Source organism: Amphiura filiformis, chromosome 11 (assembly GCF_039555335.1).
Source record: "Amphiura filiformis chromosome 11, Afil_fr2py, whole genome shotgun sequence".
Taxonomy (NCBI): Eukaryota; Metazoa; Echinodermata; class Ophiuroidea; order Amphilepidida; family Amphiuridae; genus Amphiura; species Amphiura filiformis.
In genome coordinates this window covers 10,131,838-10,157,821 of record NC_092638.1, presented here as the reverse complement: position 1 = coordinate 10,157,821, position 25,984 = coordinate 10,131,838, and the positions used below count along the sequence as shown (strand labels likewise).

Below are 25,984 nucleotides of genomic sequence, written 5' to 3'. Positions count from 1 at the left end.
CTCCCAATTGGAAAGATTACACATTATTAGCACATAGCAGCACCATTGAGTTATTAGTTAGCCTTGGTGCAATATCTATGGACTTGCAAAATGTATGGCAAACAACACTGAAAAGCAAACATTGAAGCCGCACTGAAGCAATTAAAATTCAACATCTCTTTTACAAAATCGCCAGATCAAGGAGTTTGAACAGTGTTTGTAATATGATCAGCACGACAAACAGTCTGTAAAGGAGACTATTCTATGAAATTTTGTAAACATTTTCGTAAGAAAATGCTCCAAAAATCACACTTTCCGTCCGAATTTTCCTAGCTAATTAAGTAACAATCATGAACGATCATGTAAAGATTGCTCCCTCAAATTACCAGATCCATTGCTCAAACGATGTAGCAAGAGAAAGTAAAAAACATCCAGAAATATGGACTACACCTATAGCTACATTTGCGAGCAAATGAGCTAAAAACAGGTAAAATCTGTTCCAACTGACCAGCAGAGAACAAAGGATAAGCAATAGATAAGATTAAAATCAGGGAAAATATGACACAACCTCCAATGGGGGAATAACAAACGTATAAACGTATAAAGTTAAAAACTCTTTTAACTTTGTTTGTACGTTTTGTGTTATTCCCCCATTGGAAATCGATGTTGTGTCATATTTTCCCTGTTTTAATTGTGAAGACTTACTCATTCTTTCATTTCTCTTGACAATTTTTCATTTGCCCGCCCTATTCCTTTTAAAGGAATTTTTATCTTATCATAAATAACGTACCGCTTGTCTTGAGTCACTGAAATTCCAGCGTAGTAACTGGATTCCTTGCCCCTATAATATATATATAACTTTTGTTACAAGTGTGTTATTGAGAAAAATGCAAAAATAGTCACAAATTTATCAAGGGGCATAGTACCACCTTAAGGATGCCAAACATTGGTTCCATTTATGTATTTTATATATCGATGTTGGCGATAAAGCATACTAATATAAAACTACTTTTAAATATTTACTAGTTTAAAAGAAACTGAGCGACCTTAAATGATATTCTAATCCACTACACCAGTCGCTAACGGTGTAGGTTTTACGTCAAAGACAAAGCATAGTAGAAAGAGATATCTCTTTCTTCCATGGACAAAACAAGACAACTTGAACTTTCATGGAATGGTTCCACTTGGGCAACGTAATACCAGATACTTGAAAGTTTGACGGCACATGACATGGTTGTTTGATGTAATCATTGAGCCCATCATGCAGTTTTTGTTAACTACATGTATGCACACAACACAGGGGCACTCACAATAGGTAATTGAACCCTACTGGTAGCGCTGTGTTGTAGATATAGGAGATGAACTAATTAGCGTCATATATGAAAAAAGTATAAAAGCTATGATTTTAGTACTTTCTCTATGTTTCAATGACTTATTCTTTTCAAAATATCTGAATTTTCAACCCGTACAAGATTTAATAACGGGGGACCATACATTTGTATGAGATAGAAATATACCATCTATATCCAAACTCCCGTGTTATTCCAATGCTGTAGCAAATGGCATAATGCCCTTCATTGAAGAGGCAACAGAAGTCGTACATCTCTCCAGAAGATACCAAGTATATGCCTAGCAAACACAAAAACGTTTTTAAAACGTTTTAAATAAGTTATATTTTGGCTTTTGGTTTAGGTAAAAACGTTTTAATAACATTAAAATGTCGGGTTATATAAAGGTCATGAAAACGTTTTAAAACGTTTTGTATGAAAACACACTATAACAATATTTCTAAAATGTTTTCAAAAATGTTATTGTAAACTATTTTTGCAAACATTTTTTGCCAAATATTTTGTCAACACTTAAATAACATTATGTTAAAATATTTTCCCCCAGCAAACACAGGAATGTTCTTAAAATGTTTTCTTCAAAACGTTTTAATAACATTTAAATGTCGGGTTATATAAAGGTCATAAAAACGTATTTAAAACGTTATTGCAAATATTTTGGGCAAACATTTTTCGCAAAATATTTTTTCAACCCAAAAATAACATTCTGTTTAAAATGATTTGTATCAGGTTTTCAAAAATGTTTTTGGAATGTTATTAAAACGTTTTTATACCGGCAAAAAACGAGATCTCGCTTTTCACGCTGTGATTCTCGCTATTAACCAATTATCTCGCTTTTTATGAAAGTTCCCAAGCAGTATACTTACTATAAAAATGTTGCTTTATGCCATAAAACTTCGTTGAATTCCACGAAATGAACTTCAACATCGGAAAAGAGTGCAGAATTCAACAGCATTGCAACCACATTGCCTGTGCAAAAGCCATGCGTTACTTAATAAAAAATGACATTTCATTGCAAATGAGTTCAAGTTTAGGCCAAATATCATTATGTTTATTGAATTATTGGAATATTTTGACTATAAAGCATAATTCAAGGTCAAATTTTTATCACTTTTTTGCCGACTGACGACAAGGCGGTAAAGGAAGCACATCCTCGCACTTCAGTTCTGTTGACATTGACCAAATCTGAACAATAGAGGGCAGGCCACAGTATTTTTTATTTTTTTATTTTTCGGATTTTCGTATTTTCGGGGCGTTTTTAAAGCTTCTTGTGCCATTTTCCGGGGGAAATCTCGCTTTTCAATACTTTGGATCTCGTTTTTTACTTCAAAAAATTGCGTTTTTTGCCGGGGCCTACTTATATAACCCGACATTTAAACGTTTTCTGTAAAACATTTTGTGTTTGCTGGGCAGTAGATTATCAAATAATGTTTTTCAATGTTATGAAAACGTTTTATACCCTTAATATACCCTTTATATAACCCGACATTTAAATGTTTTCTGACAACATTTTATAACCTTTTGCGAATGATGTCGAAAACGTTTTGTGTTTGCTGGGTGACTACTATCAAATTCCGCACTGCAGATGGTTTAACCTACTGAAATCCAGCACTGCCTCTTCCAAAAAGAGATCCAACAAACGAATTTCCCAACAAACCTCTTACATAAGGCCAATGACTGGGAATTCCTGATGGATGAGGAACATAGAATTTCATCCCATAATCACAGAGACCGCAAAACGTCCTGATATTACAATCTATTCTGATAGGACCAAAACAGTTATCATCATTGAGCTTACAGTCACAATGGAAGAAAACCTGTCAAATGCCAATGCAAGAAAGGAAAGCGAATACGAAGATCTTGTAGCCGACTGTGAAAATAGGGGATGGTGTACGCACTATTTCCCAATTGAAATTGGAAGCAGAGGTATTTACAACACATCGCTGACAAAATGCATTGCTGCTCTTGGAGTACCAAGTGGAAAGAGACGTAACATCATGGATGTGGCTTCTAAAACTGCACTAAGAACCAGCTATGTGATATGGTTATGCCGTCAAAGCAAAGCATTCCGACAGATAGACCAGACATAGTGCACTTACGTCCACGGCGAATTCACCGTGACCTTTCCCGCCATAAACCCGCTTATTGAACATGTTGAAGATTAAACCGATATATGCAGTACTAAACCATTATATAGTAATCTATTGTCCAATGCAAATTTATTACCACCTGATAATATTGATCCAATGAGCGACCAAATTGTCCGCTACGGACGACTAATCCAATCGATAATGACTCTATTGACATGTACGAAAAGAGCCCCACTGACCGAGTTTTGGGATATTTTTCACTGGTTTGCAGCTGTTTGCTGTCATTTACTCATCAAGGCGGAGTACCGTTATTATAAGGACTATGCCAATTATTTAAAGATTGACATGTAGAGAATAAGCCATAATTGATTGACAGAAAGTACTAAATTTGTACCTATGATGGTTTTATGACGCCAATCTTCAAAATACGATCAAAAAATGGCTGCCCGGTGAAGTAAAATGTGCATTGGAATAACACGGCGAGTTTGGATAGATGGTAGGATTTCTTTTTAATAAAAATGTATGTTCCCCCGTTATTAAAGCTTGTACCGGATTGAAGATTCAGATATTTGGAAAATAATAAGTAATTGAAACAGAGAGAAAGTACTAAAATCATAGCTTTTATACTTTTTGATATATGATACTAACTAATTCATCCCCAATAGCTATACGATACAGCGCTACCAGTAGGGTTCAATTGCCTATTGTGAGTGTCCCTGTGTTGTGTGCATACATGTAGTTAACAATAACTGCATGATGATTCAAAGCTGGGAACCGTCCAAGATAAAGAAGACATACCAGCACAAGACACTCAGACCTAAATATGCCAAGTAACACTCCAACTGATAGTAAGACTAGGTTCCTGTGACCAGTCATTGTCCTTAATGACATTACACATCCCAGTTCCAGCAGTGCAAGCTCTGCTCTGCTGACTCTAGCTCAAGGGTGTGCTGGGTAATATAGGGGCATTGACTTGGCACGCTGGTTTATGCCACTCATACCAGCTGTTCCTAGCCTGAAAGTAGGATGGAGTGTCCAATCTCTGATGATGGTTTAATTAAATCTACCTCTGAGGGAAGCGGGACGGTTGGGATCCCTCAAAACCGGTTTAACCCACCAGAGTCTGGTCCTAAGTCCAGAGACCTCAGAGAATTGTTTGATGCCTACCCAAGACAAGGAGATATGCAGCTCAAGAAATACTTCCCAAGACACCTTCAAAGAGGCATAATGGAGTGCTCATCTGTATTATAAGAGTGAAATAAGGCTCAGAATGTGACTGCGCTGGTGCTCTAGGGGAACTATCAGTAGGACATGTCAAAGTGATATCAAAATGATTGACAGGAAGTGTCAATGAGTCAAAAAAGGGTAACTTCCTGTGTGGAGACCGGGTGTGGAGAACAAACAGGCTAATTAACTTGGTCAGAGGTCCTTTTGAGTAATCTATTCCATTCAGGAGGAATGTCCACTCCTTTGTCCCTTTTGAAATTGTCTGGAGTGGAATGGATATGCAAACTTTCATGAACTTCCTTTCAGACCACTTGGTGTTTATGTCCAAAATCTTAGTATTGCCCCAGTCAATGTTGTGTTGGTTGGATTTTGCCACTCATGCTCAGCGACTGCTGATTTTGGTGTGTTGCCAGAGTCAGTGTCTCTTTGGTGTTCACTAGTTTTCTAGGACACATCTTGCACACAGATATGTATAAGAGGATGTGTCTCAAAATCGGCTTCACAGGGTTGTGTATTAGATTGTGTCTTCAGGCAAGACATGGTTTTTTTCCAAGACACTGGGCGCACCTATATGGTGGATGGGTCTTTTTTGTACGTGGATGTGGATGCTGACTTTCCCTATACCTACATTTTGCTGTTTTTGCAACCCATCACTATACCAATGTTTAACAAAAAGCACCCAAATTTGCCCAAATTGTGTGCTTTTAAGGGCACTTCTGCACTCATATAACATCATTTCATGCATTATATGAGACAATAGATGCACTACAGCGGCTAAAAACAATACCTTAATTCCCTAAATATAAAGAATTTGCATCTGATAGAAAGAAAAACCATTAATATTTATCTTTCTAATTAAATCCTCATTTTCCGGGCAGGCTAAGGATGTTCACAAGAATAAGAGTCAAATTCTTGGAACAAACAATCAACTCTATTTTGATTGGCTATAAGAACAAAGTGTGCAATAGACAATAATGGATAATGGTGCTACTAACAATATAACTGGTTTATTTCGGTTTGAGAAAATCCACATGATTATAGAACATTTCTGTATCCATATAACAGCTGAGAAGCTACACGGATGCAGCATGTTACAAGTAAAAAAAGTATAAGAAAATACTGAGATGACAGAGGATCAAGTCTCTTGATCAACTCCACAACCATTCATACCTACCAGGTTTATTGTATTATTATGGGAAATTCCCCCTGGAGGCCAGAATTTTATTTAAATTGATATGGCCCTCTATTAGACGTCCTGAATGTTTGTGGACAATACTCAAAAACATTATGTAATTTTTAGATACAACTCTGTAATTCTCACCTCACACAATGAGTTAGAAAAACACAATGAATCAAAAACTACATGTCACATTATAATATTTATTTGAATTACTTGTAAAATACAAAAGTAACAAAAATAGCAGTACATTTACACACTTATTATTTCTTACACATGACAAAAGCAAGTCATTCAGGATGAGTGAATGGATTTATCCAAACACAGAAGCATTTGATTATCTGTAAGCATTTTATTTCAAGCAATTTCTGAGTAATTAACATAATTTGTATATGATATTTCAGTATTATTACAAGCTACTTTCAAATAAAATATGTTAGTTTATTACTGTACAAGTCAACAAAAATATCATTAGTACTATTATTTCATATTGTGGTAAGGCACCATACATAAGATCTTGCAAAAGGATACTGACAAAAGAAACATTTTTAAAACAGTTATTGTATAATAATAAAAATAATAATAATAATAAAAATAATAATAATAATAACGCACTGAGTTTGTCATTAAACATAGCTGCAAAAAGTACTTTACATCTCCTGTAAAGCATTTATATTGGGAAGATGAAATATTTGTTCAAGAAATTACGTGCTGCTACATTACCTACATGGACATAAAAATAACTCATGAACCCCACTTTAGGGAGTGTTCAACAATACTTCGGTAGGGATGTAAGGAGTGAGCTTCACAGAATCATAACTAAATGCCTGAATCTGTGGCATGAGGTGGGTGTAGGAGGGGATGTTTGTACTTGTTCCCTTCCTTCTTGATGGGCAAAAGCTCCCAATAGCTATCTTCACATTTTTTGGTTAATTGTTAATGCATTGGATTCTTTTACACACCATATTTACATCAGTAGAATACTTGGTAAAATTTCCAGAGGGAGCAAAATTACAAATTTGTCCCGCTCAACCTTTCTGAAAAGCACTTACCAAGAAATTAAGTGTTCAAAAGCGTGCAAACATCTGCAAAAACTTTTACAATAATTTGGCCACTGTCAAAATTGCCTGCCTACTCCCCCCACCCCCCAAAAAACTTCTCTGGCCACCATTTCAAGAGGTCAAAAAAAACCCCATTTTTTGTGACTATTTTGCCTGCACCTCGCAAAATATTTCTAAACACTCTATTGGGGATTCAATAGCATGTCACAGGTGTGTATTAATGTATAACAAATCACTATCACAAAGTGATCAATTAAGCTGCAGTGGTACTTAAAATATTGGTCCAATTTTGTTTTACAAAAATGCAATGTTTTTACAAGCTTACACAAAATGTCTCATATTACAGTAATTACACAAAAAGTTATTCACAAGCAGCTTTAAAAGGAATCCTTTACTGTACATTTAAATGTTAGTCATTTCATGATCGTGTTACTCTAAAAAATATTCAAAAACAATTATATTGCTTCATAAAACTCTGTGTAAAGGCATGGAATGTCTTATTATGGCAGCTGCAAGTGTTGGGACTCCTATTGAAAATGTCCGGGTATAATACATCTACTTAATATTTACAATTGCCACACCTAGTGCTACTAGTCTCGTTCAAAGCTGCTAAATGTTTTAATGACAGTTAGATGTCAGGTTATAAGGGCATAAAAACGTTTTAAAATAGTTAAAAATACTACAACAACATATGTTATTGTAAAATATTTTTTGGCAAACATTTTTGGAAAATATTTGGTTCACACTTGAACAGCATTGTGTTAGAATATTTTGCAGCAAGTTTTGAAATATGTTATTTTAATAAACATTTAAAAAAATGTTTATACCCATTATAAAACCCAACATTTAAATATTTGTGTTAGCTGGGTATATGCATACTCTTAACCCAAACAAGACTCTTAAATCTGGAAGGCTAGAACTACACATAACATACATATAAAAATCAAATTTCAGGAAGTATATTTCAAGTTTGACCGATGTCTGTTCACTTAATAATTTAAATTTTACATGACATTATTTTGTATCCACAAAATCATCCATTTTATGCTGACCTGACTTTTTTTAAATGCCACAGGTCAAAAACTGTAGATCACAGAACTTTTTGGCTTAAAATCAGAAATGATTGGTAAAAATTGGTAATATTCAGTGAAAAGATTCATCAGGTTTGTACATCAAATCAATTAGTAATTTTGCTTGCCAAAACCAGTAAGTTTTTCCATCAGATGTGAGCATCTGATCCAATTTCCTGGGCAACTGGCTTCCGGTTGTGAGTAGTCTTACTGAATGTGGGCAAATAAGTTACATCACATACTTTTCGTAAGATTTAGGTAAAAATGGGATTTTTTCAAGAGAATATTACCATTAATTAGTAATTTCAATTTTGCTTGCCAAAACCAGTAAGTTTTTACTTACTAATATTTCGTCCATCTCGTCGGAGGACTTCATCAGATGTGAGCATCTGATCCACTTTCCCGGGAAACTGGCTTCCGGTTGTGAGTAGTCTTACTTCCAATCTTCAAAAGTGGGTCAAATACGTGACTTAGGAAATAAGTGCCTTCCTTTCTATTCATGGTCTTTGTCCCCCTCTTTCTGATCTCCATCACTTCTCGTACTTCTCTAGACTTTCTGACACGTTTTGGCAGCCAATCCCGTAAATACTATTGCCTGTTTTTAGCTTGTCTCTTTTGTCTTTGGGGTGGACCAGGATTTTTTTGAGGGTTTGATGTGGTTTCATAGCGGTGTCGACTTTGTGCTTTTTGAAAATTCATTAAACGCATTCAGAAATTCCATTCCAAGCTAAAAACAGGCAATTGTATTTACGAGATCGGCTGCTAAAACTGCGATCTCAGTTATGTTGGCGAAACCTCTTGTTTGTTTGGGATTAGGCTTGCAGAACATGAAGCGGAAGTTAAGAAAGCCAACGAGAAAAAGTTCACACGTTCAGAACATAGGGCATCCGAGCAGGAACAAACAAAGTCGTCCATATCTGATCATGTCGCAAGGGCAAATCATGTCGTCAATTGGGAGGACTCCAAGATACTCGGCAAAGAACATGTCAGAAAGTCTAGAGAAGTACGAGAAGCGATAGAGATCAGAAAGAGGGGGACAAAGACCATGAATAGAGAGGAAGGCACTTATTTCCTAAGTCACATATTTGAAGACTGGAAGTAAGACTACTCACAACCAGAAGCCAGTTTCCCAGGAAAGTGGATCAGATGCTCACATCTGATGAAGTCCTCCGACAAGATGGACGAAATATTAGCAAGTAAAAACTGACTGGTTTTGGCAAGCAAAATTACTATAGTCAGTCTACTCTGAAGTACAAAGTAGCGATGCGGATGCAAACATTATGCCGACTTTGAAGGCACGCATACCTGCAGCAGAGACGCAGCACTACGCACTGTTAACGCACTGTATACGCGTGCGTTATCACTTTGTACTTCAGCGTGGACAATCTGTTATTGATGGTAATATTCTCTTGAAAAAATCCCATTTTCCTCTAAAAAAGTATGTGATGTATCTTATTTGCCCACATTCATATAATAAGCATAATGGTATGCATTTGCCACACAATATACATGTATGAAGATTATACAGTTTAGTTTTAAAGTAATAGTTCTAATATTTGAGGTATGGTTAAAAATCACTAAAAAAACACACATTTAAATGTTGTAATCAAAATTTGCAATGCAACATCCCTCCATTATATTCAGTCCTAATCAAAGTATACAAATAATTGAAAATTGTAATATTTACTATGCAAATGTTGCATATTTGGTTTTGACATATACAATGACCAAGTACTTTAAAAGTGTCATCTTGCTGTTTTAAAACAGGCACTTCATCCTGCTTTACCGTCGCAGAACCGTCTATCATGGAAATCAAAAACTTCCTATAGTGTAAAACAATACATAGTAAACATGACTTTGTATTGGATTTTGAGCTATTTATAGGGCAGATGTTAGTGGTTTTTATGAAAAGAGTTTGAAAATGGTATTTTATTGACTTTTGCAAATGAACTCTTCATATTATTAACTAAATTATCAAAATTGATTTTATGTAGAGAAACCCAACAGGAGCCATGTATTCAACAGTTTCCCTTTTAGGATTTTTGCTTTTACATGTACACTTCTTAATTCTGTCAGTCATGATACAATGTATTTCAGTTGTAGTTGATGCTCAGCACTATAAATTCCTTAAATCACTCGTACATAAATTCTAGATGAATGGACAACCTTAATATGACCTTTTGTCGAACATATTGATATAATTTACTCACACCAAATGTCATCACAATAGGATAAATTGGTTAAAAAAATCAAAATGCTTGTCAAAATCCCACTATCTTACTAATTTGACCTCAAATGGCCTTGAAATTACCTCCAAATTGTGTGACCCATATCGAAGTAAATCAATTGCACCAAATTTCATCATAATGTGCAAGAAAAAATGAAACATCCAATCATCTTTACTAATTTGACCTCTGATAACCTTCTTGAAATGATCTTCAAATTGTGTGACACGTATGAAGAGTTTTGTTGCAAAAGCCCTTACATCCACTTTGATTTTTAAAAAAACAGCTTTTTTTAATTGTGCGAGTATTACTTGTTTGATTTGATTCTATTTGGGTTTATGAAGTGTTGATGAATAGAAACAATAAGTCTGGTACAATTTTCAAGCCTTCCTATTTATTTCATTATTTCTTTTATATTGTGCCTTTTGTGGATGTAAGGGCATTTGCAAAAAATATTATTTACCCCTTTTCTAGAAACCACCTTTACAATCAAATTTGAGGCCATTTGTTTGCACTACTTTATGTAACTTGACTAATGCTTTCAAAATTAAAAGAAAAATTTAAATATCATTTACTTTTTTAATTATGAATTTTATTTAAACCCGGCAAAATGCCATTTTTTAGCATTTCCGAAGCTATAACTCTTGTTAATTACAATGATTTTTTTTTAAAGATAATGACCTCAAAACAGTTTCTTTTGATTTTAATAGTTAAAGAACATTCAAGGCTACTATTATGCATCAAACATTTTTTCCTAAAATTTTATATTCATTCTAAGTTCATTTGCGGGAAATTCCCTAAGATTTCCCAAATGGGAAATATACGATATCTCCAGAAGGTAATATAAAGGTCAAACAACAACCAAAATGTGTATTTTTACCCACATTATGTTTATGCCAATAACTCAATTGCAGCCAGAGATGGATGTAAGGGCTTTTGCAACAGAGTTCTTCATAATAATAAAAAATGAAAGTTAAGTTGCACCAATCTTTATAGGATAAATGTGCAAGAAAATACCAGGAGAATAGAAAATGCTATTCAAAATGGAACATACATACAGACACCTCCACATTATGTATACATACACACAGAGGGAACACACTAAAAACTATAAAAGCAATATCCCCCTTTATGGCTGAAGACAGTGGGAAAAAAGTTATTGCCCAATGATTAGGGTACTAGGTTCTGGTGCATGAGGTCACATATGGGTCCAATGGTATACGTCCCAGTGGTAATTTCCAATAACCAGTTTGGACACAGAATGATTATTATCAATGGTACTTTGGAAATAGTATTGGTAACCACATTTCCATCCATTCAGTTTCAGTCATCATCCTTGTGTTTCCATCACCTACATAGATAGGGCATTCTGGCAGATGGGTAAAGACAACACCCTCTACAAGTCTAGGGATTGTGATAATAATGAGTACTTTCTCATTCACATCTGTGCCTTTTGCTTCTGCATTTGTGCTTGTTGTAGGCAGTTGTTTTGGCCTTGCACCTGAAGGATGATTATTTTGTCTGCAACCTTGTTTCTTTTTTCCCTTCTTGGATAAGTGTTGATCACCACATTTTGATGTAGCGTCTCCTGCAGCTGCATTTCCATTGTGATGTACATCAGGATCACCTCGACCTGTTTCCTCCATGCTATCTGATTGGAGACTGCAATTAGGGGCTGGAGATGAAGCATTACATGCTGAACTAAATGTTGCGTCACTTTCTGGTGCCTGTATATCCATTTGCTCAATCAACATATTTACTGCATCCACATTGTGGCTGTGATCTTCACAACTTGCTTCTGCACTCATCTTAGCCTCCTTTTGTGGTTTAGAATTTGCTACCGATTGCTGCTTCTTGTTGGCACCACTCTCCATGCTGGCTTTTCTCTTCATATTTGGCTTACTCTGACCATCAGACATTCCAGCAGGTGGTTGTGCTTGGTACAACTCTACATCCCAGTGTTGCCCCTTCAGTATTTCATCTCTTGCAAGCTTTCTACCTCTCTGAAGCCATATCATTTCTTTCATTTTGCCTTCCAGTCGTCTTACAAACTCCTGATACATGAAAGCATCTTTTGCTATACACTGAATTTCCTGACCATGAATAATACCAACACCTTTGTTGTTATCATAAACACCAATAAAACAACGGCCGCCATTGGTATTGGCAAATGCAGACACATATGGTCGCATTTCGTCCAGAATTCTCTTTGTCAAATTATCACCATCCTTGTATTTCTTAAATTCTCGACAAAGTCCCTCAAGGCCTAGTGTATCTTCTTCTTGAAAACAATGTGGTACATCATTTGGAAGTTCCTTCTTTCTATCATCTGATGCAATTTTACACAATTCATCAGTTTTTGTAACTTCTAGTACACTCTTGTCTACTTTCTTTCGCGCATGTGCACAGTAATTTATTAAACCTTTGTTACCTGGACAAATGTTTATCTGTCTCGTTTTGCAAAGACACGTACCGTTGATTGTAAAATCACTGTCAGATTGTGTCAGGCCATATTTTTGATCCAACATTTGATCATACAGTTTATTGTCAAAGGATTCTTTTATTTCTCCTCGAGTACAGTTGATCAACTTGACATTTCCACTCTGCTGTCCATTATGCAATGCTAGAACTGCTTTACATGCTTCTTCTGTACCACTAGGTTTTTGATCGTAGCTCACAGTGACCATCACGCATCTAATAATAAAAATAATAATGACAATAATAATAATAATAATAATAATAATAATAATAATAATAATGAAATAAATTTAAACATAATTTTTCACCATGTTTACCATCGCCAAAAAAAAAAGAAGAAAGAGCCCGGTGGAAAATTATGTTTATTTACATAATCCTGTTGATCATGCGTTTTTACATGTTATCTCATTGGTTCTTAGCCATGTGACATGTCATAAAAAATTGGTGTATGGTCAATATGCCACTATGGACAACACAAAATTTTACTTTATGATACGCCAAATTCAATTGATTAATTATTAATTAACTAGCTAATTTTGGCTGCTGACACTTAGCAAAATGAAACAGATCATTAAAAACACACCAATTGTTTAAAAAATGACCCAAAATCACTATACGCCATTATGGAATGGTATTGTTTTAAGGTATTGTTTTTAGACGCTGTTGTGCAATTATCGTCTCATATCATGGGCGACATTATTTTTGGCATAAAACAACTCGGTTTTGTCTCATTGTTCTATTTAAGGGGTACTACACCCCTGCCCAATTTTGTGCCTATTTTGTATTTTTCTCAAAATTATAGTGCATTGGTGACAAGTAAGATATGTATATTATAGGGCAAGGACTACAACTACTGCACTGGAAATTTTATTTCAGCACAGACAACAGTTATGGGGTTACAGTCAAAAATGAGGGAAAACCAATACTTGATTAATAAATCAATAACTGCTTGCCTTCATGAGTTACTGAATTTTCAGTGCAGTAATTGTAGTCTTTGCCCTATATCTTACCTGTCACCAATGCGCTACAATTTTTGAGAAAAATGCAAAAATAGGCACAAAATTGGCCGAGGGGTGTAGTAGCCCCTTAAAATAATGATGTCACCTGTTTATATGAGACAATAGACCAGGCTCTCTCAACTGGCGGCGCGCACGCCACTTGTAGCGCTTGGAGTCAGTCGCAGTGCCGCACAATAATTTTAATAATTTTTTCACATAAATCTTGAACAAGAAAGGAGTAAAAATACTCAATCTGGGCCTTTAAAAACCTTAAAATCCAGGAGCTTCAGGGCGCTGCCCCTGGACCCGAGAAGGCAATAGATGCACAACTGTGGCTAAAAAATACCTTTATTCTCCAAATAATATTGAAATAGTTAAAACAAAATTGCAAATTGAACTATTTTTCTTATTAGTTTGAGCAATAACATGACAAACCGTTTTGACTGATTGGCACAATATGCTGGACATGCTGATCCTCCTTAATTAATCAATTAGCTATGCTTCCATATGACTTGTAATACTTACCTTGAGTTTCCATCAATACTACACATAGAGCTGCTGGCAGTACTTGGCCAATTTGCATCACTTCTACCATTTGCAGAAACATATTGTGAACTCCCTTGATCTATATATAAATAATAATAGAAATAAGAAGCAAATTAATAAATTATGTGTGATGCATAAAATGTGTTCCCACCAGTTAGGGGCACAGCGATATTTCATCTATTGACCACGCACCAAATTATTATATCTCTACTGGACTCGAACCCAAGACTGCATTGTACCTTTTTTCAAGATTGTACCAAGCACGGCCAGAGCATGTCCAGGCAGTTATCATCTCCACAAGGAAAGATGATAGAAACTGTAAAATAAACAATATTAAAATAAACAATATTGACTCTGACGATGTTTTAAAAACCTTTTCTAAGAAGGGTATTCACATTATCAATCTCAATGCCCGTTCTGTTTGTCCCAAAATGAGTGAATTGAAATTGATTGCATCCAATACTAGAGCCAAAATAATTACTGTCTGTGAAACATGGCTGGATGATTCAGTCACCGATAATGAAATCAACATTCCTAATTTCTCTGTTATCCATAAGGACCGTAACAAAAATGGCGGCGGTACCTGCATCTACATTCATTCTGATTTGGCATTTAATCCCAGGCCTGATTTAGACATTCCCAAAATGGAAGCTATTTGGACTGAGATTTTGCTACGAGATGCAAACCTTTTATTGTTGGTTCCTGTTACAGGCCTGAAAGGCATTCGCAGTTTATCAACAATAGAGGTTATCCACTTCACTCATGTGTGACTTCTAACAAAAGGCGCTGGTGCCTGTAGTATTCTTCATTCAAACCAATTCAATGCACGACCTCTGAGTTACCTGCATGACTTTGGCGGGTTATTTTGAAACAGTCATGGTTGCACATGCAGGTACTTCTTTTGAAAGTCCTAAACACGGTATAGCAGTCGCTGATAGGATATGCAGCATACAGAACACGGATAACCTCTATCTTGAGAGTGTCCTTTCAAAATTGCCTGCTGATTCTGAAGCTAACAAATCTTAACATCGATAAAAGCACTGGCTTAGATGGCTTACGGGCTTGTTTTCTGAAAGATGCTGCAGAGGTCATTAAAACTCCTATCACATCTATTATTAAAGGAAGGTGACCTGATATATTTGGAAAATCAAATTCTTTCAAACTTACGTATAACATAAAATGTCATCCCTTTCAAGCACTCATGCAAAATGAACATGTAATTTTTTTTTGTACATGTGACTAATTCCTAATGAAATTATTGACATTTATACAGTGTGATATTGGTAGTTTACAGTGTTTTTATTAATGATAATCATCAAAATCAACTGCTTAAACTGAGCAATACTCATTGACTTAAACTTACATCTACTATCATTTGGAAGGCAATTCCACAATTTAGTAGCACATGAATGAAAAGTTCTTTTACCTGCATAAATATTATATGGTGGCTCAAAAGAGCAAAGTTGAGTGCATATCGTACATAGAAGTGAACTGAGAGGAAAGGTAACCAGGAGCCATTCCTTTCAATCCTTTGAAGGTAAGTGTTGCCATATAGTTGAACCACCTATCATTGATTCCAATGACGAGTACTCATCATGTCAACAACATAATCTTGGCAGATATGACCTTCTTGCATATGTTTTCTTTGGGTGTTTATACACATGAACTTACCACTTTGACAGCTTGATTGAATAGTCACAGGTCCCAGGAATTGGTTTAAATCTCCAGTAACATGGATTTGATTTCCAGCTACATTAGTGGTGGGTGTGGCAGGCAAGAGTTGAGTACTGCTGCTGGCTTGGTCTTCTGCATAACAAAACACACAATGTGATTATTTCTGTTCATCTATCTGAGCATCTGTATTCTAAGGAATCATGATAAAAAAATTTGGACAAGGGTCCAACATGATTTTGCAAACCTGTTATTGCTGCATTATGCACAAGGACATTATGCTGGATATGAAACAAGGTGATGCATGTATCACAAATGTCACTTGATTGCATGTTCTGTATTTTGGCTGTTCTCTATTTTTTTCTAACAATATGTTTGACCTATAAAATGCATAAAGAACTCACTTGTGCTACAATGACAAATGCCCCCAATAGGTGACCATTGACCCCTAAAGTCCTGAGCACCTCTGTGAAACCTGCAATCGAGGTTTATGCCACTGCAGTTGCATCAAAATCCATTTCATCAGGGGATGCAACAATTTTGTAAAATGACCTTTCATCTGTGACCATTGACCTGAAACATACCTTAAAGCCATAATGTATGATTTCCTTAAAATTTTAAATTTGTTGTTCTATACTCAAAATGCTGAAATAATACTACTAGTAACTGTCGGGAAGGGTTTTTGCCCGGGGGCACTCATGTATAAAAGTTGTAAGCAACTGCATGAAAAATGACCCTAAGCAAGGATATCAAAAAATTGTCGAACTAACCCTAAAGGAGGATTTTACTCGAATAAAAACACCCCAAGCGAGAAATTGGTTTGAAAGTTGCCCCTAAACAAGGATAGACATTATAAAAAAAAAAACCTCAAGCAAAGAACCGCTTGCGTGTGTCGGCATGAGTGACATTCAGTATTTTTTTAATCTGGTTTATGAAATTATGTTTGATGTCCAGATTGTACTCTTGCAAGGTCAATCTCCACCTCACCAGTCTTTGGTTTTTGTTCTTCATCCTGTTGATGAAGGTGAGGAGATTGTGATCTGTGAATAGAAGCACAGGGTATATACTGTGGTACCCAAATACACATCAAAATGTAGCAATGCTAATAGCAATGCCAGACACTCCTTTTCAATTGTGGAGTAATTTCTTTGGTGCTTGTTGAACTTCCTTGAAAAGTAACATAGGGTGATCTATTTGATCTTCACCCTCTTGCATCACAACACCTCCACAGCCTATGTCACTGGCATCAACAGTCAACTTGAACTGCTTCTGAAAATCAGGTGCAGTAAGTACTGGTGAACTCATGCGTATTAATTTGACTTTATGCAAAGCATTTTCACATTGCTCTGACCAGATGAATTTGGCGTCCTTCTTCAACAAATCAAAGGACTTGCTATCTCTGAAAAGTTTGGACACAACTTTCTGTAATAGCCTACCATTCCTAGAAATCTCATGAGTGCCCTCTTGTTTACAGGTGTGGGGTATTGCTCAATTACTTCAACTTTGGTTTTGATAGGTTTAACCTGACCTTGACCGACAACAAATCCCAAGTGTGTGACTATGGCATGGCAAAACTCACTTTTTACCAGATATACTGTCAATTGTACCTCAGACAGCTTCTTTTAAACAATTGATAGAGTATTAGTTGTTCCATGTGTTGTTCCCAAGTTTGATAGCAAACAATCAAATCATCTACATGTATACGCTTCACAGCCCTCTATGTCTGCCACAATTTGATTTACCATTCTCTGAAAGGTTTCAGGTGCATTTTTCAAACCACATGGCATGACTTTGTATTGGTAAAGACCAAATGGTGTACAAAAAGCAGAAATCTCTTTGGCACACTCTGTGAGTGGAACCTGCCAGTACCCTTTCAAAAGATCAAATTTGCTAACAAATTTTGCATTCCCAATTTTGTCTATGTAATCATCAATTCTTGCATAGGATAGGAGTCTTTGAATGAACATTTGCAGCTCTCATATCTGCTACTTAATCATATGAACCACCAGGCTTGGGAACAAGGATACATGGTGAACTCCATTCAATACTACTTGGTTCTATGATATCATTATCTAGCATATAATTGATCTCATCTTCAGAGGATTGACTCTGTAAGGATGCTGTTTGTATCACCAACATCTACATCATGAAATGCAGCATTTATTCTACTTGGCGTATCAGGAAATATTTGTGAATCAAATTTGAGAAAGATGACCTAATGTTTGGTCTAAGTTAGTAAGCACATCAGAATTGTTCAATTTTACATGATACTCTTGGTGCTCCAGCTCATTATCCTGGTCAAATGTGACTTTGAATTGTCATCTTTACTATTGTCTACATTGGCAATTTTGTCTACATCAGCATTATTCACTATACAGACAGGTTTCGAATTGCCACTGTCACTTCTTTCAACATGCTCTTTGAGCATATTTATGTGGCATAACTGCCTGCTCTTACATCTACCAGGAGTCTTGATAATATAATCTACTTCACCCACTTTTGACTCTGCCTCACATGGGCCATGATATCTGGCTTGCAATGGGTGTCCTGGAATTGGAAAAGGTACTAAAATTTTGTCACCTGGTTTGAACACTCTTTCTTTAGCATGTTTATCATACCATTGTTTCATTTTAGCCTGACCCTGTTTCAAGTTTTCTTTGGCGATATCAGTTGCTCTGTTAGGCCTATGCTTAAAATTGGAGACATAATCCAATAAATTGATATCTGATTTCTCATTGAGCCAATTTTCTTTCAACAACTTTAAGGGCCCGCGTACTGTGTGTCCAAACACTAACTCAAAATAACTAAATCCCAAAGTTTCCTGAACAGCTTCCCTAGCAGCAAATAACAGATGTACACCCTCATAACAGTCTTTCTGACATTCCAAACAGTATGTCCTGATCATGTTTATCAAAAGTGGAATCTTGCTAGTGCACCTTGTGATTCTGAATGGTAAGCACTCTTTTACAGCCATTGCTGGTGCTTGTAGTTCTATCATGTGTTATCCAGTGTTGGAGGACTCGGGACTCGGACTCGGACTCGAGTTCGAGTCCTTTTTTCAAGGACTCGGACTCGGACTTGGACTCGGAAGCTAAGGACTTGGACTCGGACTCGGACTCGGACCCCAAGGACTCGGCTTCGAGTCCTCCTCGAGTCCGGCAAAAAAGGGTCTTTTTAGGTCTTTTATTTTTGTTCATTGTAAACTTCTTAAAGGCTTGATCAATGATCACATCACATGATTAATTTAAGTAGTTTTACATGCAAATAAATTCAGTTTGTAAATAAAAGTAGGCCTACAATCAAAAAGCAAGATTGTTTCAGATATATCTTTAATTGGTTAAATAGATTTTAATCATATTCGTTTGTTTTGACATGACTGCTTTGTTAGACGCAAGTCTAGAATGTACATGAATAATAATAATACTCAGGGGCACTCAAGTTAAATTTTGGTAGGGGTGTGCGGCGCCGAACTTTGGGAACTATATAAGAACTGATTTTGGTGCAAAATGTTAGCATTTTTGTGGAGGTCTAATTAGTTGGGCCAAATTATAGGCTTTGGAGCTAACAAATTCAAAATATTTCCAAATTTGAGCTAAAGACCTACAATTTTCAGAGTGTTAGGCTCAATGAACTAGAGCATGATGCAAATGTGTTAAGGGACTGCCGGAGAGCCTGAAAAAGGACCCCTGACTGCATCTTTTGCCTCTCTAAAACACAAGCCTAATAAGTTACTGTGAGTCTGTGATTATACTCTGTTTCCAAGGTATGCTACCTAAGGGTAAAAAATTTTGACCGATCGAAAGGGAGGGTGGAAGCAATTTTTGACACTGGGGGAACAAGCAATTTTTGGCACATATGGGGCACTTTTCAAATAAAACGCTCTAAAAAGGCTTAGAAAACAGTACGGAAACGCTTACATAATACAGATTTCCCTGCTCGCTGCACTCGAAACATAATTATCTAAACCATTTAAGGTTTGTAAATTGGGATCCCCCCAAAAAATGGCATGTGTAAAGGGGTGCAAAGATTTTTGGCAGGTCGGGAGGGGGGGATGATTTTTGGCAGGCCGAGAAGGGATAAGCATTTTTGGCAATTTCACCCCTCCCCGGGCTCAGCATAATTATTGCACAGTCCCAAAACAATACTAGGCATGCTAGGTGGGACTAGCAAATTATGTATTTACAAGAAAATAATATAGAACTAAAATTCTGGTTAAGTATAGGCTATACGTTGATAAAGTATTGGTGAAAATCCCGGGGGTTGAATTTGATACATAAGGACTCGGACTCGGACTCGGACTCGAACATTGAGGACTCGGACTCGGACTCGGACATCAGAAATTGGCAAGGACTCGGACTCGGACACCAAGGACTCGGACTCGGATGACGAGGACTCGACTACAACACTGGTGTTATCGCTTGGAATATTATGCGCTTAATCACATCAAACAAAATGTCTTGTCATGGCTTTATTAGTGTTACAGAATCCATTCTTGCAAACCAATTTTCGGTATTAATTTGTTGGGAAAGTTGACTAGGCTACAGCTCCATTACAAAGGTTGACTAGGCTACAGCTATGTTAGGAAAGTTGACTTGGCTAGGGCTACAGCTATGTTAGGAAAGTTGACTAGGCTACAGCAATGTTAAGAAAATAACCAGGGGTGACAGGGGCAGATTCTCCCCATGGGATATCTTTTTAGGAAGAATCTGAACTGAAAGAATGAAAACTAACTTTGTGAAAGCAGCCCATGTTTGACCCTGCTTCACCTTTATCTGGAATCATAGATATAGCTATAAACCTACACAGCTAAAGGACCAATCACAGGACACGCCAGCTGGAGGAATGGCGGCTATATGCAAATTAGGATATTGATGTTTATGTCTGTGACATCATTTTTTGCCAAAACATTTGTGCAGAAAAAGTGAAAAACATTTGCACTTTTCTTTCTGTTACTGTTATATGGTGAAAAACCATATAGCTGTGCAGGGTTCGAATTCAGTCAATTTTTTTGCATAGCTGTTTGTGCTATGCAAAACACATGTTTGTATAGCAGTTTCCAAATTATGCATAGCAGTTATTTTGCTATGCAAAAAAAAATGTAATATTTGTGTTTGCGTAGCATCAAATCATTGTCATCAAATCTCGGCTATCTAAGCCCCAGACGATCACACACTCGAGGGCAGAGTTTGAGGGCGATTAGCAATTATAACTATATGCACGAAGCAGGATCATAGCATTTTGAAAAAAAGGGTATACCTTTACCGCCAGGAATGAGCATTGAAAAATAATGTTGCAATTTTGCAAACCTGGTGAAGTCGCTCCACGACCATAAAGAACAGTAAAAATACCAGATGAAAAAAAACAAAACAGATTAGGTCTTCAGTAAACTTTTCTCGACATTATCTCATCCCCGTAAAAATATTGCAAGCTGCCGAAGGTCGCTGATCTTATGGTTTTGGTAACTCCCTCCACCAGGAACATGTGTTATGATTTTATGTATAGTAAGTAAATCATGATGCGTTGGGGGACTTTTGAGGTAAATGCGACGAGGCCAACAGCTGCCACCCCTCTTTGTGGTGGTTCCCGTTTTTCTGATCCATATCAATTTGTAAGCCAAATTGTTCATTGAATTTACAACCGTATGACAAAACAGGCAAAACTAGTCATTTTTCGCCCACGATTTGTCATTTAAATAGAATTGGTCATTTTAATGACATAAAATCTGAAAAATATGGCAAGGATCACTTGCGGTTTTGACTTTTAAAACCTACACTTTGGTCAAAAATTGGTCGTTTTCAACAGATTTACCACATTCGCTTATCTGTTGACGTAATGAGAAAGTGTTTTTAGGGGAAGTGTTCGATATAAAAAAATGTCTGATTGGATGAAGGGAACATTCGGGGTTTTGACAAAACCAATCACAGATGACATATTTTCCACTAGTCACCAGCTAGAAGCTTGCAGAGCTCTTATGATGCTATGCACTCAACTGTGTAGAGTAAACAAAGACTGTGTAGAGACAATTCACTGCTTGCTTGGAACCTCTTGGACAAAATTGGGTGCTCAGATGTATCGAGATGGAAACTGTGCATAGATGTATTAATAAGAGAATCATTTTGAAGCCAATCCTTTCCATATGGTGTGGTTGAGTGGTGCATGAGAAGTAATGATACAGGGCACCAGAGCACTATAGCTTAACTGCCTTGAATGGAATTTGATCACGCCTAATGACCACACTGGTTATGCACCTGCATGAACAGCACTATGTTCCATATAGTTCAATATTGATCTTGTTCATGCACTTTGGATAGCCCAACATGTTGAAGATGTGAAGCTATCTGGTCTAGTTTATCATACACCCAGGATTGTTTTAGGGTTTTTTTACACTAGCCAGTCCAGTCAGTCATTTCAAAAAGGTATAATTGCCCAGAATATCTTCTATTTGAAACTTTTTAACACCAAAATTCACCAAATGTGCCAAAATAAGAGTCAAATACGAAATGTTCTCAAACTTCGCATGAATATTGTCCCAATAAAGTTCTTTTTGAAGCAGGTTAGTACTTTAGGCCAAAAAAAAAATTGTGTTGTTGCCCTCCCAAGCCTAAAATCTGGTAGTAAAGCCGGCCGGATTTTTTAAATATTTTTTTACCAACTCAACCATTTGATACCTACTATTTCACAGTAACATGAGTGAAGAGAGGCATATGCATAATATTGGCTGTATTTTCTACCCAATGTTGAATATTTTATTAATGTAAATATTAATATTAAGACCCTTCACAATTAATTCTTAGTTTACTATTTAAAGATTTTAAAAAGGCATAAGGTAACTTAATTATTAGTTATTTAGTACATTTATTAGTACATTTTGGCACTGATGCAGATCATATTGCAATTATGGTTGATTTTATACATTGATAATAATATGTGTTATTTGTTTGTTCAGGATTCATGATCAAAGTAAGAAAGTAGAAATAAAAAAAAAAAAAATGTCATTTAACAGAGAAAATGACAGATAAGGAGGGCAACACAACATTTTTTTTTTTTGGCCTTATCAACTGACCCATGACAGGCCACTAACTTGAATTAATCATGTGACCATTCTGTTTTCATTTCATCCTATTTTACCAAATGACTTCCAATGACCTTAACGCCACCATTAAAGTCATAATGTACGATCTTATAATATGAATTTGGTTAATTTTTTTCAAACCTGATTTTTTGTCATATTTGTAATGTTTACACATGTCACAACTTGCACCTAAATGGAATCAGCCAAATTTGTTGTGTTTGTATGTAAACAGAGCAAAGTTCGACATAAAGTCATAATTCAAGAAATTATGACTTTATGTCCGCCCATAGAACTGCGTGTTAAACGGCCAAAATAACAAGCAGTGTTTCTTTCACGTTATCTGGTTATTTCAGCTCAAAATGGACAGAAACCATTCCCGATCATTATTACTAGTATTATTTCAGCATTTTGAGTATATAATGACAAATTTAAAATTTTACCAAATGACTTCCAATGACCTTAACGCCACCATTAAAGTCATAATGTACGATCTTATAATATGAATTTGGTTAATTTTTTCAAACCTGATTTTTTGGCATATTTGTAATGTTTACACATGTCACAACTTGCACCTAAATGGAATCAGCCAAATTTGTTGTGTTTGTATGTAAACAGAGCAAAGTTCAACAAAAAGTCATAATTCAAGAAATTATGACTTTATGTCCGCCCATAGAACTGCATGTTAAACGGCCAAAATAACAAGCAGTGTTTCTTTCACGTTATCTGGTTATTTCAGCTCAAAATGGACAGAAACCATTCCCGATCATTATTACTAGTATTATTTCAGCATTTTGAGTATATAATGACAAATTTAAAATTTGAAGGAAATCGTACATTAAGTTTTTTTTTTTTTTTATGTTGTCTGCTGGATCAATTCTTATGACAATTTTGAAGTTCTTCCATATGAACCATGCACAATTAATAAGTGTTTACCTTGTTTTGTGGGCTCATTATGCTTTGTTTCTAGTCCTTGAAACCACATCCTACAGAATTCTGTATTGACCAACTGCTGTGTCTTATTGCATAGGATCTGTTCCTCCTTGAGACAGTCTTTTAGTGGAAGCAGATGGTAACATCTGGAGACTTCTGATGGAGCATGCACGTCATTACAAGGGCAGGCTATGGAAAACTTGCATTTAATCCCACGAATCCAAGTTTTGGTGAGTTTATTGAGAGCATTAACAAGAAATGTTTTCACCTGAGGAAGTAAATAAAAGAATGCTCTGAACTTACATAATGCTGGTTAATCTGAAGGTGTATCTCAAAACATGCACTTTAAAGAAAGCTTGTATGGCTGTAAACAGTTGATAGCACACGCACATAAAGAATTGAATACCTGAGTGGAAGAAGGACCTAACTTCATCAAAACTGTTTTTGAGATATTAAGAAAAAACTAAATATTTGAAAAAGTTTTATAGACCGAATGTTTTCGTCTTCAGGGGACCTTTAATAAATTAAAGCCTTAATGTACGATCTTTTTTCAGAATTTACCTTTACTTTTTTCAAGCCCGCTTTTTTGGCATATTTGTAATACTTACACATGTTCTAACTTAAATCTATGAGCAAACTGTCAAATTCGCCCTATTTGTATTAAAACAGGATGATTTTCTGTTGGTCCGACATAAAATCATAATTTTTTAGATTATGATTTTATGTCGGCCACGATCGCAAACCATAGTCTCCTACAAATCTAGTTTGGTTATGCTCCCTCCACATGTGGAGGGAGCGTAACCAAACTGGCCGCGTAGGAGACTACTAGCTCTGAGGCCGCACTCGCTGTCCTAATCCAAATAGTGCGAGAAGTTTCGAGTGATAGAGGTGAAGTTTATGATGTTGTTTTTTGCAAATTCCCAATGTTTTCACATCCAAATGTATGAGCTTTCATAATGATTGCATATTATCATTTTGGAAGAAAAAAAGAAAAATCTAAAAATTTAAAAAGATCGTACGTTTAGGCTTTAACATACAATATTAGATACATTCATATCATATATTTTCAGGGCTTTATACTCATGTTTGTTGTAATCACCAATTATTACCCCCTGCAAGCCGAAATGCTCAATGGCCTTGAAAATGTGAATACAATATCTCAGCAGAGGTTTCACTGAATTATTCAAAATTCAATAATCACCGCTCCTTTTAATCCATAACTTCCATTACTTTGGATGGGATCATAACTTTCAGGAGTACCACATTCTATTCCACTACTCTACTACTACTTACAGATCCACATGCCTTGGCATCTGGTGAAGCATCACTTTCTGTATCTCCGAGGGCAGGAATCTTGCCCACCGTCACCTGAAATATAAACATGAACATGAAAAAAAATCAGTGTCAGTCACATATGGGCCGGGTGGGGGCGGGGGAGAAATAAGCAGTGCCACTTTCAAGGGATGTATAGGCCTGTATGCTGGTGTACTACAGTAATACTTACTTTTACACATGGGTTTGTAGTTTGCATCGTCAGCTGGAAATTGTGTAACTTGTCGTAACAGAAGTTGCCATAGCGATAGTGCAGTGTTGGGTTTATTCCACTAACGTCTTGGGACCAACGTGCTGCATGTACCAATAGACGATGAAAGAGGCCATCTATTATTAAATAAGAAGAACAAAATATTATGCAAGATTACCAGTGACAATCCAGGGATGAAAGAGATTCTGCGACATATTCAAGTCAAAAAAACATTCGCGCTTAATGAGCATTTCAGCACAAAATCATTTGAAAGATCAATTTAAAACCAAAATTAATAAGTGATAGGCCCTACTTGTGCATATTTTCCCGCACAATTGTTTCAAGAATTGGGGAGGGGCCATTATGCACCACAACTCCTACCTACACCACTGATGATTAATGTTGCTTGAAAATCAGATGGAACAATCATCAATGATTTTCTAGCTTTATTTTTATGCACATTCTATGACGTGTTGTTATTCGGTTTGTCACATTTGTATACACAAAAAGCACACAAATTAATCTTGTGAGCTAGCCATCTTGCATAGCAGCATTTCAATCAACAGCACTCTGACTGAGTGAACACAAACAC

General features: G+C 36.2%; 1 protein-coding gene across 1 annotated transcript; it reads right to left on the bottom strand.

Moving 5' to 3' along the window:
* Nucleotides 1-6,012: 6,012 nt before the first annotated feature.
* On the bottom strand, nt 6,013-25,524 carry LOC140164336 (uncharacterized). The gene is made up of 6 exons (XM_072187611.1): nt 25,375-25,524; nt 25,164-25,238; nt 23,874-24,138; nt 15,869-16,003; nt 14,177-14,276; nt 6,013-12,869 (listed from the first exon to the last, which is right to left on the bottom strand). The coding sequence occupies exons 1-6, from the start codon at nt 25,399-25,401 to the stop codon at nt 11,447-11,449; spliced, it is 2,025 nt and encodes a 674-aa protein (XP_072043712.1). The 5' UTR covers nt 25,402-25,524; the 3' UTR covers nt 6,013-11,446.
* Between the last annotated feature and the right edge of the window lie 460 nt (nt 25,525-25,984).

Coding starts and splice junctions, on each gene's coding strand:
- LOC140164336 (XM_072187611.1), bottom strand. CDS start 25,401: ATGCAAACTACAAACCCATGTGTAAAA. Junction 16,004..23,873: donor TAATGAGCCCACAAAACAAG/GTAAACACTTAT, acceptor TTTGTTATGCAG/AAGACCAAGCCAGCAGCAGT. Junction 12,870..14,176: donor AGTATTGATGGAAACTCAAG/GTAAGTATTACA, acceptor TTTTATTATTAG/ATGCGTGATGGTCACTGTGA.